At 34.6% G+C, this 22,186-nt stretch overlaps 2 protein-coding genes across 5 annotated transcripts in view; one reads left to right on the top strand and one right to left on the bottom strand.

Moving 5' to 3' along the window:
* INTS6 (integrator complex subunit 6) overlaps positions 1 to 14,376 on the top strand; it is an 82,987-nt gene extending 68,611 nt beyond the window's left edge. The window contains exons 13-18 of one of the 2 annotated variants that reach the window (XM_039839408.1): positions 1,848 to 1,974; positions 2,845 to 2,987; positions 3,213 to 3,444; positions 7,818 to 8,189; positions 9,439 to 9,532; positions 11,157 to 14,376. In XM_039839408.1, coding sequence (XP_039695342.1) covers positions 1,848 to 1,974; positions 2,845 to 2,987; positions 3,213 to 3,444; positions 7,818 to 8,189; positions 9,439 to 9,532; positions 11,157 to 11,250 — 1,062 coding nt within the window. In that variant the 3' untranslated portion in view covers positions 11,251 to 14,376. The remainder of the gene's footprint in view (positions 1 to 1,847; positions 1,975 to 2,844; positions 2,988 to 3,212; positions 3,445 to 7,817; positions 8,190 to 9,438; positions 9,533 to 11,156) is intronic. The other variant, XM_039839409.1, reaches the window with a different exon arrangement.
* Positions 14,377 to 15,126: 750 nt separating this feature from the next.
* Positions 15,127 to 22,186, bottom strand: part of SERPINE3 (serpin family E member 3) — a 28,512-nt gene continuing 21,452 nt past the window's right edge. For all 3 annotated transcript variants that reach the window (XM_039839411.1, XM_039839412.1, XM_039839413.1), the window contains 2 exons: positions 15,766 to 15,852; positions 15,127 to 15,272 (listed from right to left, as the gene is read on the bottom strand). In XM_039839411.1, coding sequence (XP_039695345.1) covers positions 15,157 to 15,272; positions 15,766 to 15,852 — 203 coding nt within the window. In that variant the 3' untranslated portion in view covers positions 15,127 to 15,156. The remainder of the gene's footprint in view (positions 15,273 to 15,765; positions 15,853 to 22,186) is intronic.

The following is a 22,186-nucleotide window of genomic DNA, read 5'->3' as shown; positions in this document are numbered from 1 at the left end:
AACAGAGGCTTAGAGATTGCTTGAAGTTACATAGCTAATGGTAGAGTCACTGTAGTTCGGTACTTACACTTATGACCTTGGGTGCACAGCATGATCCTAAAATGCTTTATGAATACTCATTATTAAAAAAAGGTCTTCATCAAACAGACGAGCTAAAATTTGTATGGAAATGTAAAGGTACTAAAGTAGCTAAAACAATTTTGGAAAAGAATAAAGTTAGAAGACTTGCAATATCTAATTTTAAAAGGTCTGTAAAACTACAGTGATCAGCACAGTGTGTTGTTGCATAAGGGTAACCTTATAGATCAATGGAACAGAATAGAGTCTAGAAGTAGGCCCTCACACATGTAGTTTTTAATAAAGGTGCCAAGATCATTCAGTGAGTGAGAATACAGTCTTTTCAACAAATACTTCTGGAACAATTGGATATCCATATTCAGAATAATGAACTTGACATTATTTGAACTAACATGAACTAACATTATTTGAAGTATAATTTGAAGTAATCATGGTCATAAATATAAAACTAAAACTATAAACTAGAAGAAAACTGGAGAAAATTTTCATGAAGATTTCTAAAATACAACACAAAAAAACACTTGATAAATTGAACTTTATTACAATTAAAATTTTTGTCTTGAAACTTTGAAAAATAAACAGGAAGTTACAGCCTAGAAGAAAAGCATATATTGAATAAAGAACTCAATAATAAAGAGACAAGTATCCCCATAAAAAATGAGCAAATATTTGAATAGGCACTTCACCAAATGAGGTATACAAGCTCAAACAGGGACATGAAAAGATGCTCAACCTTATTGAGGGTTGGTATGTCATATGCATTTCTAAATGTCTGTGTATTAATTTAAGGGAAGGCAAATTAAAATCATAAGGAGATCCTACTTTACACCCACTAGAATGACTAAATTTTTAATAAAGGACTGAAAAGTATCAAGTGTTGGTGGGATGTAGAGTAACTGGAACTCTCATGCATTGCTGATAGAAAATAGTTTACAGTTTCTTAAGAAGGTAAATATATACTTGCTATATAACCAGCAATTCTACTTGTAGGTATTTATACAAGAGAAATGAAAATATATATCATAGAAGCATTATTCGTAATACCTCAAAACTGAAAACAATCCAGTGTTCATCAACTGGTGATTGGATAAAAGATATGGTATATCCATGTAATGGAATACTACTATGCTACAGAAAAAAGGAGCAGACTGCTGATACATGAACAACATGGATGAATCTCAGAAACATCATGCTAAATGAAAGAAGCCAGATAGAAAAGATTAGACATTTTAAGATTCCATATATAAAATGGAATGTAGAGAGACAGAAAGCAGATACATGATTGTCTGGGGTTAGGAATAGGGATTGACTACAAATGGGCATAAGGAATTTTCTGAGATGATGGAAGTGTTCTAAAACTAGATGGTGGTGATTATTTCACAACTATAAAGTTACTAATAGTCATCAAACTATACATAAATGGGTAATTTTATGGTATGTAAATTATACATCAAAGCTATTTTTTAAAAAATCGTCAGTCTTTAAAATTCGGAAATACATTTTATAAGACGTTCACTTCTCTTAGCCAGAATGTATAATAAAATCTTAAGTTAGATGTGAATTTGAGATTATTTGGTTGAGCTCACTACTGATTTTTTTATTTTTTGGTTCCCAAAACAGCACATTAAGATTACATCATAACTCTTTATTTTTAAAGCTAATTAGTTAACTCGTATATCATATTTTCATACCTTAGGTACAGGCTAGAGATTTTAGTCTCTTAATTCTATGTTTGTAAATAACTTTTATCCTTGAATTTTTTTCCATAGGATTTGAAGCCACAGACATTTAGAAATGCATATGACATACCAAGACGGAATCTTTTGGATCACTTAACAAGGATGAGATCTAATCTTATGAAGAGCACCCGCAGATTTCTTAAAGGACAGGATGAAGGTTAGGTCACGGTTTTAATATTGGTATTTCTTTTGTAAATTTTTTTCTTTATATTGAAAAAACATAATATGGTAATATTGTAACTCTTAATGAATTATTACTTAGTATAATTCTGTAACATGGTTATACTATAACTCTTAATGAATTATTACAGTAGTAGTACATTCTCATTGTAAATTCAAACAAATGAAGTAAAGAGTGAGTCATCCCTGAGTCTTTCTGCATTTTTTTCTACCATAACTATTACCCCAAATTCTATTCCCCAGAGGTAACAACCTTTGTTAACAGCTAAGTTTCCCTTTTGCTTTTTTATACATTCACACACACAGACACCCGTAGCCATTGTCTTGTGGCATACTAATATCTGATGGTTTAACTCTGGGTGGCCAATACCTGTCATATTCTGATATTTCCTTCAACTATGTCGATGACACCTACTACAAATCAAGTCAGATGAGAATTTAACCCTTTGCTATCTCTGATGTAACCATTCCAACTCTAGCTTTATGTAAAAAGGGTTATCTGGTGATTTCTTTATTCTGTAAATTCAGTTATAATTCTGTTAATTTGGAATAGAGTAGAAGAGAGGTTCCTTTTCATGATAAGGTTACATATATTGCTTATTCTATGCACTGAATTCGCTGCAATATTTTTGTTTAAGGATTAAAAAAATCAATGATTTAAAATTTTATTTTAAAAATCTCAAAGATGTTTATGTCACACCATTTTAAATGGCAATAAATTAATTAATTTAGAATATGTAGTAAGGGAAGATTGCCTAGAATAGCACCAGGTAGCATTCATAACTAGATAACTAGAACAGCTTTTCGTAAGTTTAACTTTCGTTGTTGCTCTATTCTGTTTGAAAAGATCAAGTGCACAGTGTTCCTATAGCACAAATGGGGAATTACCAGGAATACCTCAAGCAAGTACCTTCTCCACTAAGAGAACTTGATCCTGATCAACCTCGAAGGTTGCATACATTTGGCAACCCCTTTAAGCTGGATAAAAAGGTAAATTTGAAACGTTCCATTATATAAATTCATTTGTGCTAGTTACTATGGATTTACCAGTTTTTAATTTAACTAAAGTAAGCTGAAGCTATTTTCCTGGTAGAGTATCTAATAAATGTCAACATAGTTAAGTATAGTGGTTTTAATGGGAATTGCAATTGTGTCATTTAAAAACTGTATGTAAATTCAGGGAAATTATATTCTCTTTTTTTTTTTTTGTTATAGGGGATGATGATAGATGAAGCAGATGAATTTGTGGCTGGACCTCAAAATAAGCATAAACGACCTGGAGAACCAAATATGCAAGGGATCCCTAAAAGACGTCGCTGTATGTCTCCACTACTAAGAGGCAGACAACAGAATCCAGTTGTGAACAATCATATTGGAGGAAAAGGACCACCTGTACCTATGACTCAAGCACAGCCAGATCTTATTAAACCCCTTCCTCTTCATAAAAGTAAGATTTTAAAGAAAGCAAAACCATTATTTGTTAATTTTTGGTTCTTCAGAGAAGAAATTTTTAAATAGATTTTGGAAAAAAATAATAAAGTCCAAGAGTGTCTAGAGAAGATATTTGTTTAAGTTTTGGCATGTAATTATTTTTATGTCTTTTTAATGAATGTTTGTTGAACATTTCATATGTTCATTTGTTTTATTAGCTATAATGAGCTAAAGTATTATAAATCTGAAGATTTCAAAATAGTAGTATTTAAAGGGGCACTATCAATACCCATAGAAAGATGATTTACAATATCAGTTTAGTGCAACAACTAATTATTAAATACCTATGTTATTTTAGAAATGCTAGGCATTGAGGAATAGCAGTGATTAAGAAAGTAGTGATCTCTGCCTTCATTTATAATGAATGAAGAAAGAAAGTCATTGAACATATCATTAGAAGTATGGTGAATGTTATAAAGGGAAGTCAGATATGTCGTGAAAGTATTTAGCAAGAGGATTTAACTTAGTCTTTGGGGGTCAAGACATTTTACTGAGGAAGTTATTGAAACCAACACTTGAAGGATGGATGGGAATTAGTTAACTAAAGCTGTGCATTTGCCTATGCTATAGGAGTAGTCTAAGAAGAGGATGTAAAATATGTATAGGGTAGACAATGAGGAGAAGGGCATTAAGGGAACCAAAAATTCTAGTATAGCAAGGATGTTGGAATGAAATAAGGTGAGAACTGAATGATAGACAGAAGCCAGATCATGGAGGGCCTTGGAAACCATTGTAAAGATTCTAGACTTTAAGGACAATATGACTCTGCTAAAATGATTAGCATTTTATAAAGACCAGGTTGACTGACTATACTTTGTGGAATATAATCAGGGAAGAATAAGAGTGGATATAGGGAACCTTTAATGAATTAATGGATTTATTAATTATAGGTAGTAATCATGATGGTTTATAACATCTTAATTGGAGAGAAAACAAATATTGTATACCTCCTGATAGAATTATACAGAGCTAGTACTTCTGATGTTGTCTTACCCCCAATTTTTTTTTAACATCAATCTTATCAAGCCTCTAGATCTAACTACCTATTTATAGGAGATTCAAGGGACAGAAAAACATGTTAAATAACAAAACAGGGATACAACGAGCAAAATTCAGACTATGAAAACTATAGGACAAAGAATCGTGTGTGTGTGAGTGTGTTTCCAGAAAAAAATGCATACAAAAAAAGAGAGGTACAGAAGGATTTTGTAGACTCAGAGGTAGTTAAGAGATATATAAACCACTTGCAGTTTTGATCCTGATTTGGACCCTGAATCAAACAAAATCAAACTTTTCCACAAACAATATATATAAGGTAATTAAAGTTATAGATAGTGACTATATATTTCATGTTGTTAAATAATTATTTTGGATGCACAGGAATGGAACTGGTTAGGAAACCCAGAGAAGACTAATGGTGACTTTGAGAGCGGGGTTGTGAGAAGAATATATATTTGAGAAATAATTGGACCTATCAGCAAAGGACTTAGTGATGACTGACAAGATGTTGGAGCCAGGGCAAGGGAGGAGTCATGCTTGTGGGACACTGGGTAGATAATGGTGTCAGAGGTGGAATCAAGGAAGAGATGATAAGTGAGCTTAGTTTAGAAGTGCATATTAGATAGCCAAGTAGACATGCTAAGTTAGAAGATGATTATTTGAGTTTGGAACTCAGGAGAAGAGGATTATGCTAAAGAGGTAGGTTCAGGAAGCAGTTTATCCGGAGTACGTAAAATCTCACCAAGGGAAACAGAAGAAAAAGCTTAAAACAAAACCTGTAAAGTGCCAAAATTAGAGGAGATATAGGTTCAGAAAAGGAGATTGAGAAGGGAGAATCCAAGAAATAGGAAAAAATAGAGAAGCATTTATTGTCATGGAAGCTGAAGGGAAGGAAAATTGAGAGGTTGGTGGTCTCAGTACTTCTTAAACAGATCAGTCAAGAGGATTAGAAAGGTTTTGTTAGTCTTTGGTTATCTTTGCAAGGGCAATTTTGGTGGAGTAAAGGGGGCAGAAGACTAAAGAAGTGGATTGAAGAGTGAGAGATGAGAAAATGGAGACAATGAGTGTAAACAACCAGTTGAAGACGTTTACCTGTGAAGGGCAAGTGGGATATGAGGGTGGTGGCTAGACAAGGTTATGAGGTTTAAAATGGTGATTTTGCTTTGTTTTTAAGAGAGATGAGCATGTTCAAATGCTCGTGTGATCAAGCCAAAAGAGAAGGGACCATTTGAAAGTGAAGATGAGAAAAAGCATAATCAGCATAAAAATCACTGAAAAGGCTGAAGGGAATGGTTCAGATCCCAATAAAAGAATACTGCTTCCAATGAAGCAGAATGAGTATGGGTACAGGTTTAATGGTGGGAAGCAGAGCAAGTTCCCATCCCACAGCTCTGCTTTTCTTTCCTCTGTGAAGCAGGAGGTGACATATACTGCTGAGAGGAAAGGAGAAATTGGGACAGTAGGAGATGTGAAGAGAGTGGGGAAGATTTGAATCATCTTTTGTGGGAGAAGGAGAAAAGATTGCTAGGCAATGCTGAGATCCAGGTACAGACGGTGATTGTGCCCTCTCTGCAGACCTGGGTCACATTTCTCCGGCAGTGCTCACTCCAGATGCAGGTCTGGAGCAAGCAGGTAGATACAGAGTCATCAGATGTGACTGAGGGTCAGCTATGTCCTACCAGTGTCATGGGAGAACACTAGCATGAGAGAATTCAGGGCATTGGTAAAAAGTGGTACATTATGGGATATAAGTTGGATAGATAAGAAAATGAATATATAGAAGGCATCTAATTAATAGGAAGGAAAAAGCGAAAGAATCGCTGGAGTAAAGTCTGGTTGAGCTAAAGAGCAGTAGCAGGAGTACTGCAAAGGTAAAGGCTATGCTTCTCTATCTCTGGATTTGTGTTTGACTTGAGAGGCAACTGGTAGATAAGATCTTCCTTCAGAGTGGAGAAACGAGGCATTGGGAGGCCAGGTTCTTGCCAGGTTATCTGCTTAGATATTGAAGTCATGCACTGCAGCCCTTCTCAAATTTTGATGTGAATCATGTGGATCACCTGGGGGTTTAGTTAAACTAGATCTAATTAATTTAGTTGGGGTGGGGCTTTTGATGAACATTTCTTGCAAGCTCTCAGGTGGTGCTCATACTACTTGTCCACAGACCACACTTTGAGTAGTAAGGACCTAGAATGATATCCTGAGTGACATGGGGGTAGGAGGACATCTGAACCAGGTGCCAGAGACATCCATGACCACAGAGCTGTGCCTGGAGATCAATAAAGATAGTAATGAGAAGAGAGAGGATGAGTAGAGTGACATAGTTGACCCTCAAAAGAGCAAGAGGGTTTTTGGGGGGTTTTGTTTTGTTTTTTAATAAGAGTTCATAGAAAAAGGACTTCGAGGTGGTTCTGGGATGTGAAGGAACCAGTGATTCTACATCCATGGAGAGTGTTTGAGAGAAAGCAGTTTCTACTTCAGATCTGAAAAGGAGAGCCATTTTATTTTTCAGTAAAGCTACAAAGTTAACAAAGGAGTTGTAGAAGATATTAGTAAAGTTTGCATATCACGGAATAGAATTTAAGAAGGAGTCAGAGTTGGAGGGACTTTTGTGGGGATGAGTTTACATTTTGGACAGTAAGTGTGAGGGAGGTAGAGACGAATTCAGCTTGGTGTCCTGGAGGTTTGGCCAGCAATCAGGGAACTTAGAATCAACTGCTTTCTATGGACAGCAAGTATAATAATCTAATGTTAAGTGGCAAGGTGGCAAGCTTTTGTCTAGTTGTCTAAGGAGTTGAAGTGGGCACCAGGTTCTGCATTGCTCAAGTAATGAAGACCATGTGGATGGGTATAAGAAAAGGGTATACTGTGAAATAATCTGTTTGGTGGTAGGTTACCTGGAGAACATTGAACAGTTTAAAGTCTCTGTGTTTACTTTTGACTCTGTATGATAATAAATGGATAAAACAGGTAGGTTGGAATGATCTAGGTCTAAAGAAGGATAATTATGATAATCTTGATCCTATATATTTCCCTAAAGCATTAAAACCCTACTTGTTCAATGTGCTGTGGAATAAAACAGAACTAAAAGCTGGTTGAAGTTGCCCCACATCCCCCTGACCCAAGGGCAGAAATTGTACAGATTTTGTAAATATTGTGAATGTTTGATGTAGAATCTACAATATTTTTGGCAAAGCTTAGGAACTATATCACATTATTAATTTGCATCAGTCAAAGTCAGTTGTGATTTGCTATAATGATGTTTCTTTGTAGCTTTCTTTACTGTGTGCTTTGAAATTCTCTCATCATTTTTTCCCTTATTTTTGTTTTTAGTTTCAGAAGCCAGTAATGATTCAACAATAGATGATGTGGTTGAAAATCATGTTGCTGACCAACTTTCATCAGATATTACACCAAATGCTCTGGATACTGAATTTTTGACATCTTCTTCAGCCAATTTACTAGAACGACCGACCAATCATACAGAGGCTCTTGGTCATGACCATTTAGGAACTAATGACCTCGCTGTTGGCGGATTTTTAGAAAATCATGAGGAGCCAAGAGATAAAGTACAGTGTCCTGAAGAGAATCTACCAGCATCCTCACTTAACAAAGGAAAGAAATTGATGCATTGCAGAAGCCATGAAGAAATCAACACTGAACTAAAAGCACAAATAATGAAAGAGATCCGAAAGCCAGGAAGAAGTATGTATAATTAGAGACAAACCTCAAATATGATTTCTGTGTGTGCTCAAAAGAAAAAAAGTTAAATTAAAGGACAGATCTGATTCTAAATCAATCTTGAATGATATGTAAGCTATGTAAGGTTTGATTATTTAGCTGACAAACACTTAACTGAATATCTGCTATATCCAAAGTACTGGACTGAGTGTGGTAAGTAGAGGGGACTGAGAGCATAGGAAGCACACAGATAAGTTACACATAGTTCCTACCATGATAGGAACCCATAGTCTAGAGCAGCAGTCCCCAACCTTTTTGGCATCAGGAACTGGGGCTCCTATAGGAATCTAATGCCTGATCTGAGGTGGAGCTGAGGCGGTGGTGCTAGTGCTGGGGAGTAGCTGCAAATACAGATGAAGCTTCGCTCTTAGGCCCGCCGCTCACCTCCTGTTGGGCAGCCCGGTTCTTAATAGGCCACGGACTGGTGACCACTGGTCTAGAGTATTCTTTTAACCAGTAACTGGAATTTTAAAAACCAAAAGATGTGAATGTTAAACGACTTCATGTTTGTAAAGTTTGTTGCATAGTGCTTGCCACTGTGTTTAAGATTTAAATTGTGATGGCGAGTAGGGATATGTTTAGGTTAAAAAGCTAAAGTTATGAAAACTATTATGTGAATACAAAAGAACATTGTGGGATAAAATTTCAATATTATTGGCATTCATTTAGAAGGTGCTGACAGATCACTTGCTGTGATGGTACAGTGACCCATGGGTGGTCCAAAAGTGGATAAGATTCAGTCTTTGCCATTCAAGATCTTATAGTCCGTGGCAGAGTGTTTTGTGAAAACTTGAAACTGAAATAGCACTCTTAATCTGTTTTATTTTTTTCCTACATGTACCCCCAACCTCTGTCTCCCCATGTTAGCTGTAGTTTAGAATTTAAATTATAAAGATGGGTTTTTGTTAAGGCAACATGCTTCTTACTTTTCAGTGGCACTACCAAAAACCTATTTATTCATACGTCAAATCTTTGATACCTTAATGGGAACTTTTACCAAAAAAAGCAGTATTTGACAAGTTATTTTATCTTTTTTTGATATATGATGAAATATATGTATAATAAAGTCTTCAATGAGCAGTAAAAATTTTATGTAAAATATTTTTGTTTTCGTCTTAGTATATGTTGACGTAGTAAACTGCAATAGAAAAATATTGAATAAGAGCGCAAAGGAAAGCCACTTAATTTTTTTTTTTGCTTCTCTTGTTTTAAGAATATGAAAGAATCTTCACTTTACTGAAGCATGTGCAAGGCAGTTTACAAACAAGACTAATATTTTTACAAAATGTCATTAAAGAAGCATCAAGGTAAATAATCTATTGAATATTATAGTCAGTATTGTTTTAACAGTATCTATTTTGTACTCATGTTGTTATGCTTATATATGACACATTCATATATGTACTTTTGTCTTTTTTAGTTCATTTGTAAGTTCATTTAAAAAGAAACCATATACAAATTCTTTAGAAATTATGAACCTTTCCTCTCTATAAAATTACAGATACTTGCATAATTCTCATTTATTCTGCTCTATGGCTTTTTGGTCTCCTTTATATTTTATAGCCTTTAATTTTTCTCCTTTTGGTATTTAGACTATGGTTAATATTAATCAGCAATTAGAAATAACCTTAAAGACAGTATTTTAATGCAGTTTGTATGTGGGAAAACATGTAATTAAGGGGGACCAGAGTCAGTAAGTAAGGGGACCAGAGTCAGACAAATGGGCCTTATTCTGATTGCTTCAGTAGCCCAGGATTATGAACTTTTGTACGAGGAATGTGGATCAAGATTATAAATGGTAACTACATAGTGCAATTAACTGAAAAGCATAGTTGTATGAGTTTAGCGAGTACAGAAAAGCCTTTTTTATTTTTTTCTTTAAGACTTAGTATTGTAAGAAGACTTAGCGTTTATCTTATCTGTCCTTCCAAATATAACCATTCTTTAATTAGTCTCCCAGTTTCTTCTATGCTACACTTAGAGGTTGTTTTAGAGCAGTTAGTTCTCTTTCTTTCTTTCTTTTTTTAGTGGTTAGAGTATATATAGGTCACTTTGAATATGCAAGATAAGGACATAACTTTTCACATTATTTGTTTTGAGTATTTAACCTACTCTGCTCTTTATGTAACATTCTGTCAGCTCAGACTTCATGGATTTAGTTATATTTCTGGTGCCTGCACTCTACTTCTGCCACCTTTTAGAGAGTTGTATATTTTATTGTGGCTATTCATTAGTTTACAAGTAGAAAGGAAGTGGGTATTAATTGGGCAATGTCTGGGGATATTCTAAAAAGTACCAGCAGTATTAATACTTACGTAGACAAATGCAATTTTAGTGTACTTATTACTGGAAAATTTTTTAAATTACTGCTTAAACTTTAACTGTTATATTCTCTCCTCAAGATGTCGATAATTATCCTTGATTTGCCAGCTGTCCAATTATAATGGCAGAACACCGTGGTTTTTAAGTGCTACTCATTTTCATGTCTTCTTCCATTTTCTGGGGGATTATATTCATACTTTGTTCATATTCCTTTCAACATTTAACTTTCAAAGAGCATAAGAAGAAGCTATTGGAATCATTTCTTTGGGAGCCCTAATTTTGCTGGAATATTTTAATCCTTGTATACATGAGGTTTTTTCCTTTTCCCTTTTTTTCCTTTTTCTTTTTGATTGCGGAAGGAATAACCTATTGCCCATTGTACTTAGGCCTAGATTATTTGTTTTAGGAACAAATTATAATACTGTACTGATAAAATTATTTGCTAATCTTCCAGCAGATTTTATATATCATAAAGTTGTTGAATTTTAATTTTCATTTCACTTTGAAAAATCTTCCCAAGGCAGTTTCTCTCTTAAAAAAAAAAATTATAATGATATATAACTTTATACATTAAAAAGAAATTGAGAGTGCTATTATTTTTTTATACAGGTTTAAAAAACGAATGCTAATAGAACAACTGGAGAACTTCTTGGATGAAATTCATCGAAGAGCCAATCAGATCAACCATATTAATAGCAATTAAAAGAAAACAGAATGTGGCCACTTATTTCAGTATATCTTCTCCAAATACAAAGTAAATGCAAGACTGTTGTGATCTTGCATTCCTTTTTGACATGCATTGTTGGCTATTTGAAATACTAAGAGCAAGTCTACAGATCCTTTTCCCATCATTTTACAGTGACCTTTTCTTCATTTTGGTTTATTTTTGTAATGTGAAAAGTATCACTCTAAAAAACATTTTTATTTAACAAACTAAAAATATTCCTCCAAATCTCTTGCTTGTCATTGACTCTTGCGTGTCAATTTCCCTCAGGTTCTATTTTCTTAAACCAACCTTTAAAATTGTCACCTCTGTTAAGGTTGAACTTTGCCAAAAAAATAAAAAAGTTACTTTGTAATTTTTGGGGAAAAAAGCACATACATTAAAACTAGGTAATGTTTTGTATATACAGTTATTTTGGATATATTATTGTAAGTTGTACAAATGTATTTTGAAGAATATTTAAGAAAAGCACTTTTGTTATTCCATCAATAAATGCTCTATTTTACTCTTGTGTGGTTTAGGAAATAATCACATTTAAAGTACTCATTTAAAACCATCTTAAGATAATGGAATTTTAAAAGCCTTGCTTTTTAGCATTGGAAAAATATACCACTTGAAGTTCATATTTGTTAAACTTAACTGTAATTACATGGTACATAATCTGCATTGTCTTTTTACTATATGTTCTTAGTTTTTGTCGGCCACACTAACGTACTCCCATTTCTGCCTAGATAATGGAAATGACAGTATCTGTGGCAGATAGGCAGACACTTTAAAAGCTGTTTAAAAAGCAGACACCTCTGGACTTCATTGGTTTCCTTTTTTCCTTCAGTCCTTTTTCCTTTATCACAAGGATTGTGGATGGCTCTAAGTTGAAACTGTTAGGGAGTTTTAAGTATGAGGTACCTCACATACTCTGAAATGTCTAGTCTTCAGCAACTTGATGCCATGATTATAAAAGCCCCGTAACAAATTGGGGGATAAAAAGGGATCTCTTTGTTTTGATCCGTTATTCTCACACTTAAACTCTCCATTTTATTTAGAAGCTAAATGGAAAGGAAAAACATTTAAGATGACTTTGCTCATTTTCCATCCCCCCTAATTACCCAGGATAAGGAAAACTAACATTATTCATTGCCCGCTGTCAGTAAAATGGCCTCATGTGTCCTTACTGAGAACATGACCCTATTACCTGACTCATTCACCATTCATAGATCACTGCTGTGCCTTGTAGTGCTTTTGGGGTAACCAGTAGAAAAAGGTTAAAATGCATTTAGATTAGGAGGGTGAAATAAATTTATAAAATTATAGTAAAATTGAAATATTTTTAGGTTCATAACATTTGAAAATCACCCTTATCTTTTTACACTTTAGCAGAACATTTTTTTAAATTTCAAGGGTATAGCAAAATGAAATTGTAACTTTTTATGAAGAAAAGCATAGATGAAAGTGGAGAACATGTTTGAGATCTGTTGATTTTAGTCTAGGGGATTTGAAACTCTTCCAATACTGAAGACAAACCCTGTCAAGAAAAAGAAGCATATATAATGTTATATAGTATTTTCATATGCAATTCCTTAAACCTTTTTTACCTCTACGAAATACCTTCAAGTAAAATGGGATATCATTTAATAGATGAAATTGTTAAGGTGACGTTGCTAATTCAGCAAGAGCTACACAAAATCCAGAATATATTGTCTGGTCTTAAATTACATATATTTAGATTGAAATTAATGAATGGAAAGGATTACAAGTCATTCAGATAAAAGTTCATGCTCACCAAGAATATTTAGGAAAGGGATTTAGTTTATTCTAATATTTAGCAGCTTATCAGAAAATTATTCTTTCCATTTCACAGATCACTCATGAAATAATAATCCTTTAGCCCCTTGGCCTTTAATCCATTTTTTGGGATGAACCTTAATGAGAATTAGGAAGAAGCAGCTAGTTCAGTCTCATTTTGTCCTTAATCTCTCTGCCACCATATTCTACACCCTCAACCTAAAACTTACAAGGTTTGAAACTCATTGAAACTCAAGCTTAATAGCCCATCTCTAAAAGATTTTCTACATTTTAAGGAACTGGGCATATTCTGTTAGTGAAATACTATATAATTCTTGTAATCAAAAGGGAGGGGTGTATATCTGAAGGGAATATCAGGTCTTTTGGGCCCTTTAGATCACTGGATGACTTTAGGCTAGACAAATGGTATTTTCCAGCGGTTTAATCTTAAGGTTGAGGCTGTTTTTCTTAATGGTCTCATATGTGTCCCATTTGTCTATTGAGTCATTTACCCTTATTAGTAAGATTGATCAATTTGATGTACTGAAGGTTGAGACATTTTTAATCTCTTCAATACCCGTCACCAGAGGAATGGCCACTTTACCTTGTGATGTGGGCAGGTACCTCTCAGAGGTAAATAAATTCACGGGGACTATATTTAGATGTGCGGCGGATTATGGCACTGGTTTTAGATTAGTCTTATATTTTCATTCTCTGTTTACTAAGGTTATTCTACAAACTTATGTCACTGGAATAGTGGTGTGCCCCTTCCTACAAAGATTTTATTTCATTTTTATGCAGTTGAATTCCAAGAGAAATTGTTCTCGTTTAAAAACTGTCATCAACCTTTATTGGCTATCAGCTTTTGACAGTGATCTTTCTGTTCAAATTTAGTCCTGCCTCTTTCTTTCTTAAGGGAGTGGAACCTGTCATTTTTTTCATCTTTCATTTTTCCACATTTATCCTAAGACAGGGCTTTCTGTTGCCTATTCTGAGTGATACGTGACATTTTCATCTAATATATATGGGATTGGGATGGTCATGGTGAAATACTAGCAGGATATATTCTGTCGATGGTCTTTTTCCTCCCCAAATAATCCTTAAGTAGATTATTTCCTAGTGAATGATTATTTTCATCCTTTTTTGTCACAAAAGTGTTTCTTTGATTTCTAGCACAAGTTACAGCAGTATGCAAATGATTCTCAGATAAAATGATGTTGACAGTATTTCCTTAATTTGTGTAAAGCCTATGCGTAATTTTCATTATTCTAACTTGACTTTTTTCTCTCCATAAATAAAAATAATGCCTGATGTTTAGTTAAAGTAGATCCACTTTTGCTTGATTTTGTTAGTCTTGTTCCATTCTATTTCTTTTAACACATTGTTTAGACTTGCCAACAACTCTTTACTGAGAATCTCTTTTTCTTCCTAGGCTGATAAAAAGATTGTCAGACTGGGGAGGGAGAACATTAAGAGGAATAATTTGAATACTTTGTTCAATGTCGTTGATGCTAAAGGACTTCTGCTTGTCATTCTGATGTGCTAAGGCTTTTCCTGTACTGTTTTGGGGGGAAGATTAAGATGAAGTTTTATAGTGAGAATTACAAGGGCAAACATTTGTTTTGTAATTTCAGCGAGCTTGAGAAAATCAACAGAAAAATTTTAGAAATCCAAATGCATTCACTAGAATATTAGGGTTGCTGAGAGTCAGAAGACTACTTGGTTACTCTGGTATCCTGAAGGAAATATTATTTTTCCTACAATGACCAGAAAGCTGGGGAACAACTGGAAAAAGTCAGAATCTATTATTTATTTTACTTACATGAATTTTCTAAGTCTCCCCAGAAATGACAGTCTGAATTTAAAAAATCTGCATCAACTACAAATGACCAGAGAGAGAGGTGTGAAAAGAAAATCCATGGAGGAGGATATTAGTTTCCTTTGTAGTTAGGAAATACTCCCTTTTCTCAGGATCTATGACATGGCAACTGGGAAGCTTCTGAAGCACCGTAGAAACTAGCATCGCTTAGAGGGAATGCTTGATTTAGACTACAGTGGACAAATGAGCCCTTGTTGCTAAAGAGATGCTAATAAATACTTAATTTATCTGAATTCTATCAAAAATACTGTAATACCTGTGTTAGGTTCTCTCAGGAAGAAGATGAATGGCCGATCAGCTTTAAAAAAAGGACTCCGAGACCTTTTCAGTAACAAAAGAGCTGCAGGAAAGATAATAGAAGAATCCCATTGCACTTTCTATTCATTTGAGGAAAGTCATTAAAATTGGATATGAAATCAGTTATATCCTTTGATTTTTTGAAGAAATAAAGCATCTTACTGATATTTAGAGTTATGATGGGGTAAATGGGGAACTTAAAAAGATACCACTTAGTGAACCCTGTATCTTATTTTTTAAATGTTTCATGGAATAAATTTCTTACTGAAGGTAATTTTCAGAATGGCTCTATTCCTTGTTTATGGGGATCATGGTACACATCTTTTTCAGAATGGATATCTCTTTTTTTCCTGTTATTTGTCAAAAACTTTGCTCTTTGTTAACATTGCTTTCTTTAAAACTGCCCTCCCACATTGGGATGTGGACTTTTCAGTGGGAAGTTTTAGAAATATGACAATTGAACTGGATAAATCTAACGAAGGTAAATATGGGCAGCAGTGTGACCAGGTATTGCTGACTTTCCCTTATGAGCATACCTGTGGCTGCAGATGCCTTGGTGCCTTCCTCTGAAACCTCAATCTTGGCTTTGTGGATTGCTTCGGAAACATAAAAGTCGTCTTGGCCTAACCCCAGGAAATAAAAATTTGAATTGCTTATTGCATTTTTGATGCATTTAGTTTGAGGATTTGAGTACATTTTTAAAGAAAGCACTGTGCTTAGTTTCAGTCTCATGCTGCCTACTGTCTAGCTAGGGAGAGATTTGTTTGGAAAATAACCAATATTTGATACAACTTTCACAATCTAAAATTTGACAAATTACCCAAAAACCCCTAATTAACATTCAGAGCTGTGCCCCATTTTTTAAAGTTATTTTTAAAAATCATTTCTAGTTAATATTTACAGCTTTCAGCCAGTATTTCTGAAACTGGTGGTATAAGAATCGCCAGCGTATGTATTAAAATGCAGATTCTGGAGCCCAGAAATCTGTATTTTAAGCCGAGATGATTTTCCTTGAATGCCTTCTTGGACTGCATTTTAAAAGCCACATTTAAATGACAAAGTCACACTTTTGTACTATAGGCTTTAAAAAGCATAATTCAGTGTACCGAAAATATGTCTAATGCAGGACTGCATTCTGTATACTGAGGTGTATCAGCTATGCAATTAGCTGGCCTCATAGGCTAGAATCTGCCAAGAAAATGAGAGGTTAGAACTATAACAGTTTTATGCCAACAGTTTTAAAGATAAAGCCTAGCAACTAGGAATATGAGTGATAAGGGAACTAGATAGAATTTTGTAATTTAACCATTAATCATTTTTAAACAACTCTCTATGAAATGGTACTTGATGACACAATAAAGAATAAAAGTTAATATTTAGAACTAGAAAAAACTTCAGAAATCATTCCATCCAACCTTTTCATTTTAGAGTGCTGTTAAGTCATCTGAGGTCACACACTTGATGAGAGTTGGGCAGATGCAGGTTTTCTGACTGCAGTGCCCATTGCCCTGCATCCCTCCACACAAACTACCACCTTTTGAGAAGTATTCTAGTCAACTCTAGTATGCCACTGGAAAGGAACCTGAGGTGTGAATCTTACTCATTTTGGTGTACATGTGTTTTGAGAAAGTTTTATTTTAAACTAGTATTTAAATTGTTTTGCATTTTTCATGCATTTACAAGGAGGTGGCAAATGAATGTCATTAGAGAATAAAACCAGCCCACAGTATAGAATATGCAGCATTTAACCCATCTTGTAAATTTCGTATATGCAAGAAATTGTGAGGTGGCCTAATTCTCTCTAAGGAACAGTTGTTTTCTAGCATCAGTCAGGGGTGCAAGGGGCCAGAGAAAGTGAAAAATCAATGGAAGCACTCACCTGGCATCTCTTGTCCTAAAACCAGTAAAGAATCTGATTATTCTAGCAGTTAGTCTTTTTCTGTAGAGTTTTTCAAAAAATATTTTTCTATAATAATTGTGGATAAAGAATGGTTTTTTGATGACCATAAGAAGGTTTTACTAATCTAACTTCATTACTATCTTGTATGGTATCTGAACATTTTAAATAATTGTTAATGAAATGAGCAGAGGTTCACTATGAAACCCTTTATTAAAGTATAGTAAATGTTTTTATGTTAGAGTCCAGGCATCTTGGCACAATATGAGAAATGAGACCACTTGATATGAATGAATCTGGTTAGATGGACTTAGCTATTTCAGTTTCTTGAGAATGCCAACTGATGGGTTTCATTTTAATAGCTTTTCTTCCTCACAGTACAGGAATGGTCAAATGACCATTTTTTGCATAGCCATAAGCCAAGACCCATAGCCTATCAGGACTTAGCATCCATATCTCTTACATTTTATCTCTGAAAAGAGTTAAAATTTCAGAAGACTGACATTTGTGGTCAAAGTAAGAATTTAGAACAACTAGTTGGCATAAGTGTTTCGGGTCACTAAGTATGTCCTAAATGTGACATAATTCAGCAACTTGATTGGAAGTGCCATGTAATAAAATTTGTGTTGTGACCCTTGGGGGCAGGGTGGAGGAGGGGAAATTCAGGAGTCATCTATGGGTTTGTGTTTTTCTTCTTGCTTGATCTTGTATTGCAGATACCTATGTGTTTAATTTTGTTAAGTAGCTATTGAAATGTGCAATGAATTAAATCAACCTAAAAGAGGCCAAGCACAAAGGATTCTCCTGGCTTTGGTCTCATTCTCTCCTGCAGTGTTAGCAACCATTTAGTGCCATTGAGGTCATACAGCTTGTTTTCCCAAAATTTGTTCCCAAGACTGTATACAGGTGCTGTAAAAGAGTTCCTTGGTTAACTAAAATGGGACATGCAGGTTGAATTGTTTTGTGCTTTGTTTTCAGTAATGGATTTCTCAGAGCTGCTAATTTGCTAATGTTCGCAGTGAGTCCTACAGGAGGATCATGTGTAGTGTTTAACCATGGAACCATCCACACCAGCCCTTCTCCAAATCTGCCAGATTAGCATTCTGGGGAACATAACTTTGGGAAACTATAGCATACCATAAACCCATTCACTCCTATGTAACATTTCAATATCCAAAGCAAAGGAGTAAGATTCTTCCTTACTCTCCCTCTTAGCATACTCTTCACCCTTCTTCTGTAACATCTTCTAACATGTTTACGTGTTAACCTTACTTTTCAGATTCTAGTTCCTAGGAGACAAAAGCTATCTCACTAATTTTAAATATTTTGTACATTGTGCAACCAGTATAACAATGGTTATGTGTAGTAAATGTCGGATCAATGATTATTAGACACTACTCACACTTGTACATGTGTTTCATTTCTCCATAAAAACAGCTGCCTTAAAGTTCTTTAATCTGATTTCACTTGTAAGGATGTGTTGGCTGGTATCTGTAAAATCATAAGGGTGCAGGATAGAATGGGTCTTGGGTGAATCTTATCAGATGATTGTTTCTATGGCCCTTTTGTTTTGTTAGTGAGACCGCCATTCTTTGCCTGTGCTTGGTTATACTCAAAAGGTTTAAGAGTCTTCATAACTTGACACGTGTAAACACAAGATTGCAAAATGTAAATGAATGTTCCTATATTTGATCCTAAGCTTCATGCAAAGCAAGATAAACATATTGTTTGTCTTTAAATTATTATTACTTACTATTGGAAAATTTAGTGGCTTTAAAAAAGTTATCACCAGAATTTGCTTCTAGTTTCTTTCTCATCTTTTTTCACTTAATTGTAAAAGGTGGACAGTGTGTGTCACATAGCATGCAGCCTAGGACAAACAGAATGCGAAAAAGAATCTGGAAGGGCCTCTGAAACTAGGTTGTGTTAGTTGCTTTCTCCATTCCTCTAGCCCATTCCTCACACCTTTCTTTGTCTTTTGCCCCAGATCTATTGAGATATAATTGACATGTAGTTTTATGTAAGTTCAAGTTGTACAAGGTAATGATATATGTATGTGTTGTGAAATGATTACTGCAATAAGATTAGTTGACACATCCATCACCTTACATAGTTATAATTCTTATGTATTAACTTGTCAGATGTATTCCCTGAGCAATTTTCAAATATACAACACTATATTGTTAACTATAGTCACCATTCTATACATTACATCCCCTGAACTTATAACTGGAAGTTTTGTACCCTTTGACAGCCTTCACTTACTCCTCCATCCCCATTGCTTTCCGTGCCCCTGGCAAATACCAACTATCTTCTGTTTCAATGAGTTTAGTTTTTTTGTTTGTTTGTTTTTTCAGATTCTGCATATAAGTGATATATAGGATTTGTCCTTTTCTCTCTGATTTATTTCACTCAGCATAATGCCTTTAATTTTTTTTATGTTGTTGCAAATGGCAGGATTTCCTCCTTTCATATATATATTACAACTTTATCCATTCATCTGTCAATGGACACTTAGAATTTTTTCTATGCATTGGCTATTGTAAATAATGCTGCTATGAACGTGGGGGTGCAGATAGCTCTTTGAGATAGTGATTTCATTTCCTTTAGATATATACCCAGAAGTGGAATTGCTGGATCATATGGTAGTTATATTTTTAATTTTTTGAGGAATCTCCATGCTGTTTTCCATAGTGGCTGTACCAGTTTACGGTCCCACCGACAGTGCACGAGGATTCCCTTTCTCCACATCCTTGCCAGCATTTGTTAACTATCTCTTTTATAATAGCCATTTTAATAGGTGTAAGGTGATTTTGTGGCTTTTGATTTGCATTTCACCGATGATTAGAGATGTTGAGCACCTTTTCATGTACCCATTGGTCATTTGAATATCTTCTTTGGAAAAGTGTCTATTTCAGATCCTTTGCTCATTTTAAAATTAGATGATGATGATGATGACGATTTGCTATTGAGTTACAAGTTCTTTATATATTCTGGATATTAGTCCCTGAACAGATATATGGTTTGCAAATATTTTTTTCTATTCTATAGATGGCTTTCTCATTTTTTCAGTTGTTTCTTTGGCTGTGAAGAAGGTTTTAGTTTGATATAATCCCACTTGTTTATTTTTGCTCTTGTTGCTTGTGCTTTTAATGTTGTATCCAAAAAATCCTTGTGAAGACCAATTTCAAGGAGATTTTTTTCAATGTTTTCTTCTAGAAGTTTTATAGTTTCAGACACGTTAAGTCTTTAATCCATTTTGATTTCATTTTTGTGAGTGGTGTAACATAGGGGTCCAGTTTCATTCTTTTGCATGTAAATATCCAGTTTTCCCAACACCATTTATTGAAGAGACTATCTTTTCCCCATTGAGTAGTCTTGGTTCACTTGTCAAATATTTTTGAATGTATATGCATGGGTTTATTTCTAGGATCTTAGTTCTGTTCCGTTCATCTATGTGCCTGTTTTTAATGCCAATACCATACTGTTTTGATTACTATAGCTTTGTAATATAGTTTGAAATTAGGTTTGTTCTTTCTTTGGATTGCTTTGGCTATTCAGGGTCTTTTGTGGTTCCATACACATTTTAGATTGTTTTCTCTACTTCTGTGAAAAATGACATTGGAATTCTCATAGGGACTGTATTGAATCTGAGAATTGATTTGGTATATAGAGAGTTAACGATATTCTTCCGATGTATGAAGACAGGATATCCTTTCTTCCATTTATTTGTGTCTTCTTCAATTTCTTTCATCAATGTGTTGTAGTTTTCAATGTAGAGATCTTTCACCCCCTTGGTTAAATTTATTCCTAAACATTATTTTTGATGCAATTGTAAATGGGATTGTTTTCTTAATTTTTTTTACAGATAGTTTATTGTTAGTATATAGAAATGCAACTGACATTTGTGCATTGATTTTATATCCTGCGACTTTATTGCATTTGCTGAGTAGTTCTAATTAATTATGCACCGCCGTTAACAATACTAATTAGATTTTGACTATATTTACCATTAACAGTAATTTCCGAACATTCATATGTTTTTATAATGTTAATTAGCATTTTAAAATTTCAGCTTGAAGAATATTCTTTAGCCTATCTTGTAAGGCAGGTCCAGTGGTGATGAACTCCCACGGCTTTTGTTTGTTTAGGAACAGCATAATCTCTCCTTTAATTTGTGAAGGACACCTTTGCTTGCTATATTCTTCTTCTTCTTCTTCTTTTTTTTGTCAATACTTTGAATACATTATCCCACTCTCTCCTAGACTGCAGAGCTTCTGTTGAAAAATTTGCTGATCATCTTATGGGTGTTTTTTGTGTGTAACTTGTCTCTTCTCACTGCTTTCAAAGTCTTTCTTTGTCTTTGATTTTTGACAATTTAATTACAACATGCCTCAGTGTAGCCCTTTTTGGGTTCAACCTATTTTGTATTCTTTGGGCCTCATGAATCTGGATGCCTGTTTCTATCCCCAAATTTGGGAAGTTTTCATTCATTATTGCTTTAAATAAACTTTCAGTCCCTGTCTCTTTCTCTTCTCCTTCTGGGATTTGTGTAATGTGTATATTGTTTCTTTTTTATGTATGTTTCCAACTCCCATAGGCTTTCTTCACTCTTTATTTTCTTTTTGCTCCTCTGATTAGATAATTTCAAATGACTTATCCTCTATTTTATTGATTCTTTCTTTGGTTGAGTCTACTGTTGAAGCTCCTTTTGAATTTTTCATTGTAGTCATTGTATTCTTCAGCTTTAGAATTTCTGTTTTATTCTCTGATGGTTTCTATTTCATTGGTGAACTTCGCTTCTTGTTTGGGCGGAACTTCTGGCTATGCCCAATAGTCAGGTTGGGCCAATAGCCCTGCAATCATCTATGGAGGGGTGAAGTTGCAGGCTCTAATCTGGCAAGGTGGTATCAATGTTTAGATGCCATGAATGGGCTGCTATAGGCTGGGCTCTGCAATTGCTGGTCAGGTGGGGGTCTCAGGCCGTGCTAACCAAATCAGGATGGTGTTACTGGCTGGGCTCTATGTTTATGTGGGGCCACAGGCTGTGCCCTGAAGTT

This window comes from Pteropus medius, unplaced genomic scaffold (assembly GCF_902729225.1).
Source record: "Pteropus medius unplaced genomic scaffold, Ma_sr-lr_union100, whole genome shotgun sequence".
In the NCBI taxonomy this organism is placed as follows: Eukaryota; Metazoa; Chordata; class Mammalia; order Chiroptera; family Pteropodidae; genus Pteropus; species Pteropus medius.
The sequence above is the reverse complement of the archived record's forward strand: the minus strand, read 5'-3'. Positions and strand labels throughout refer to the sequence as shown.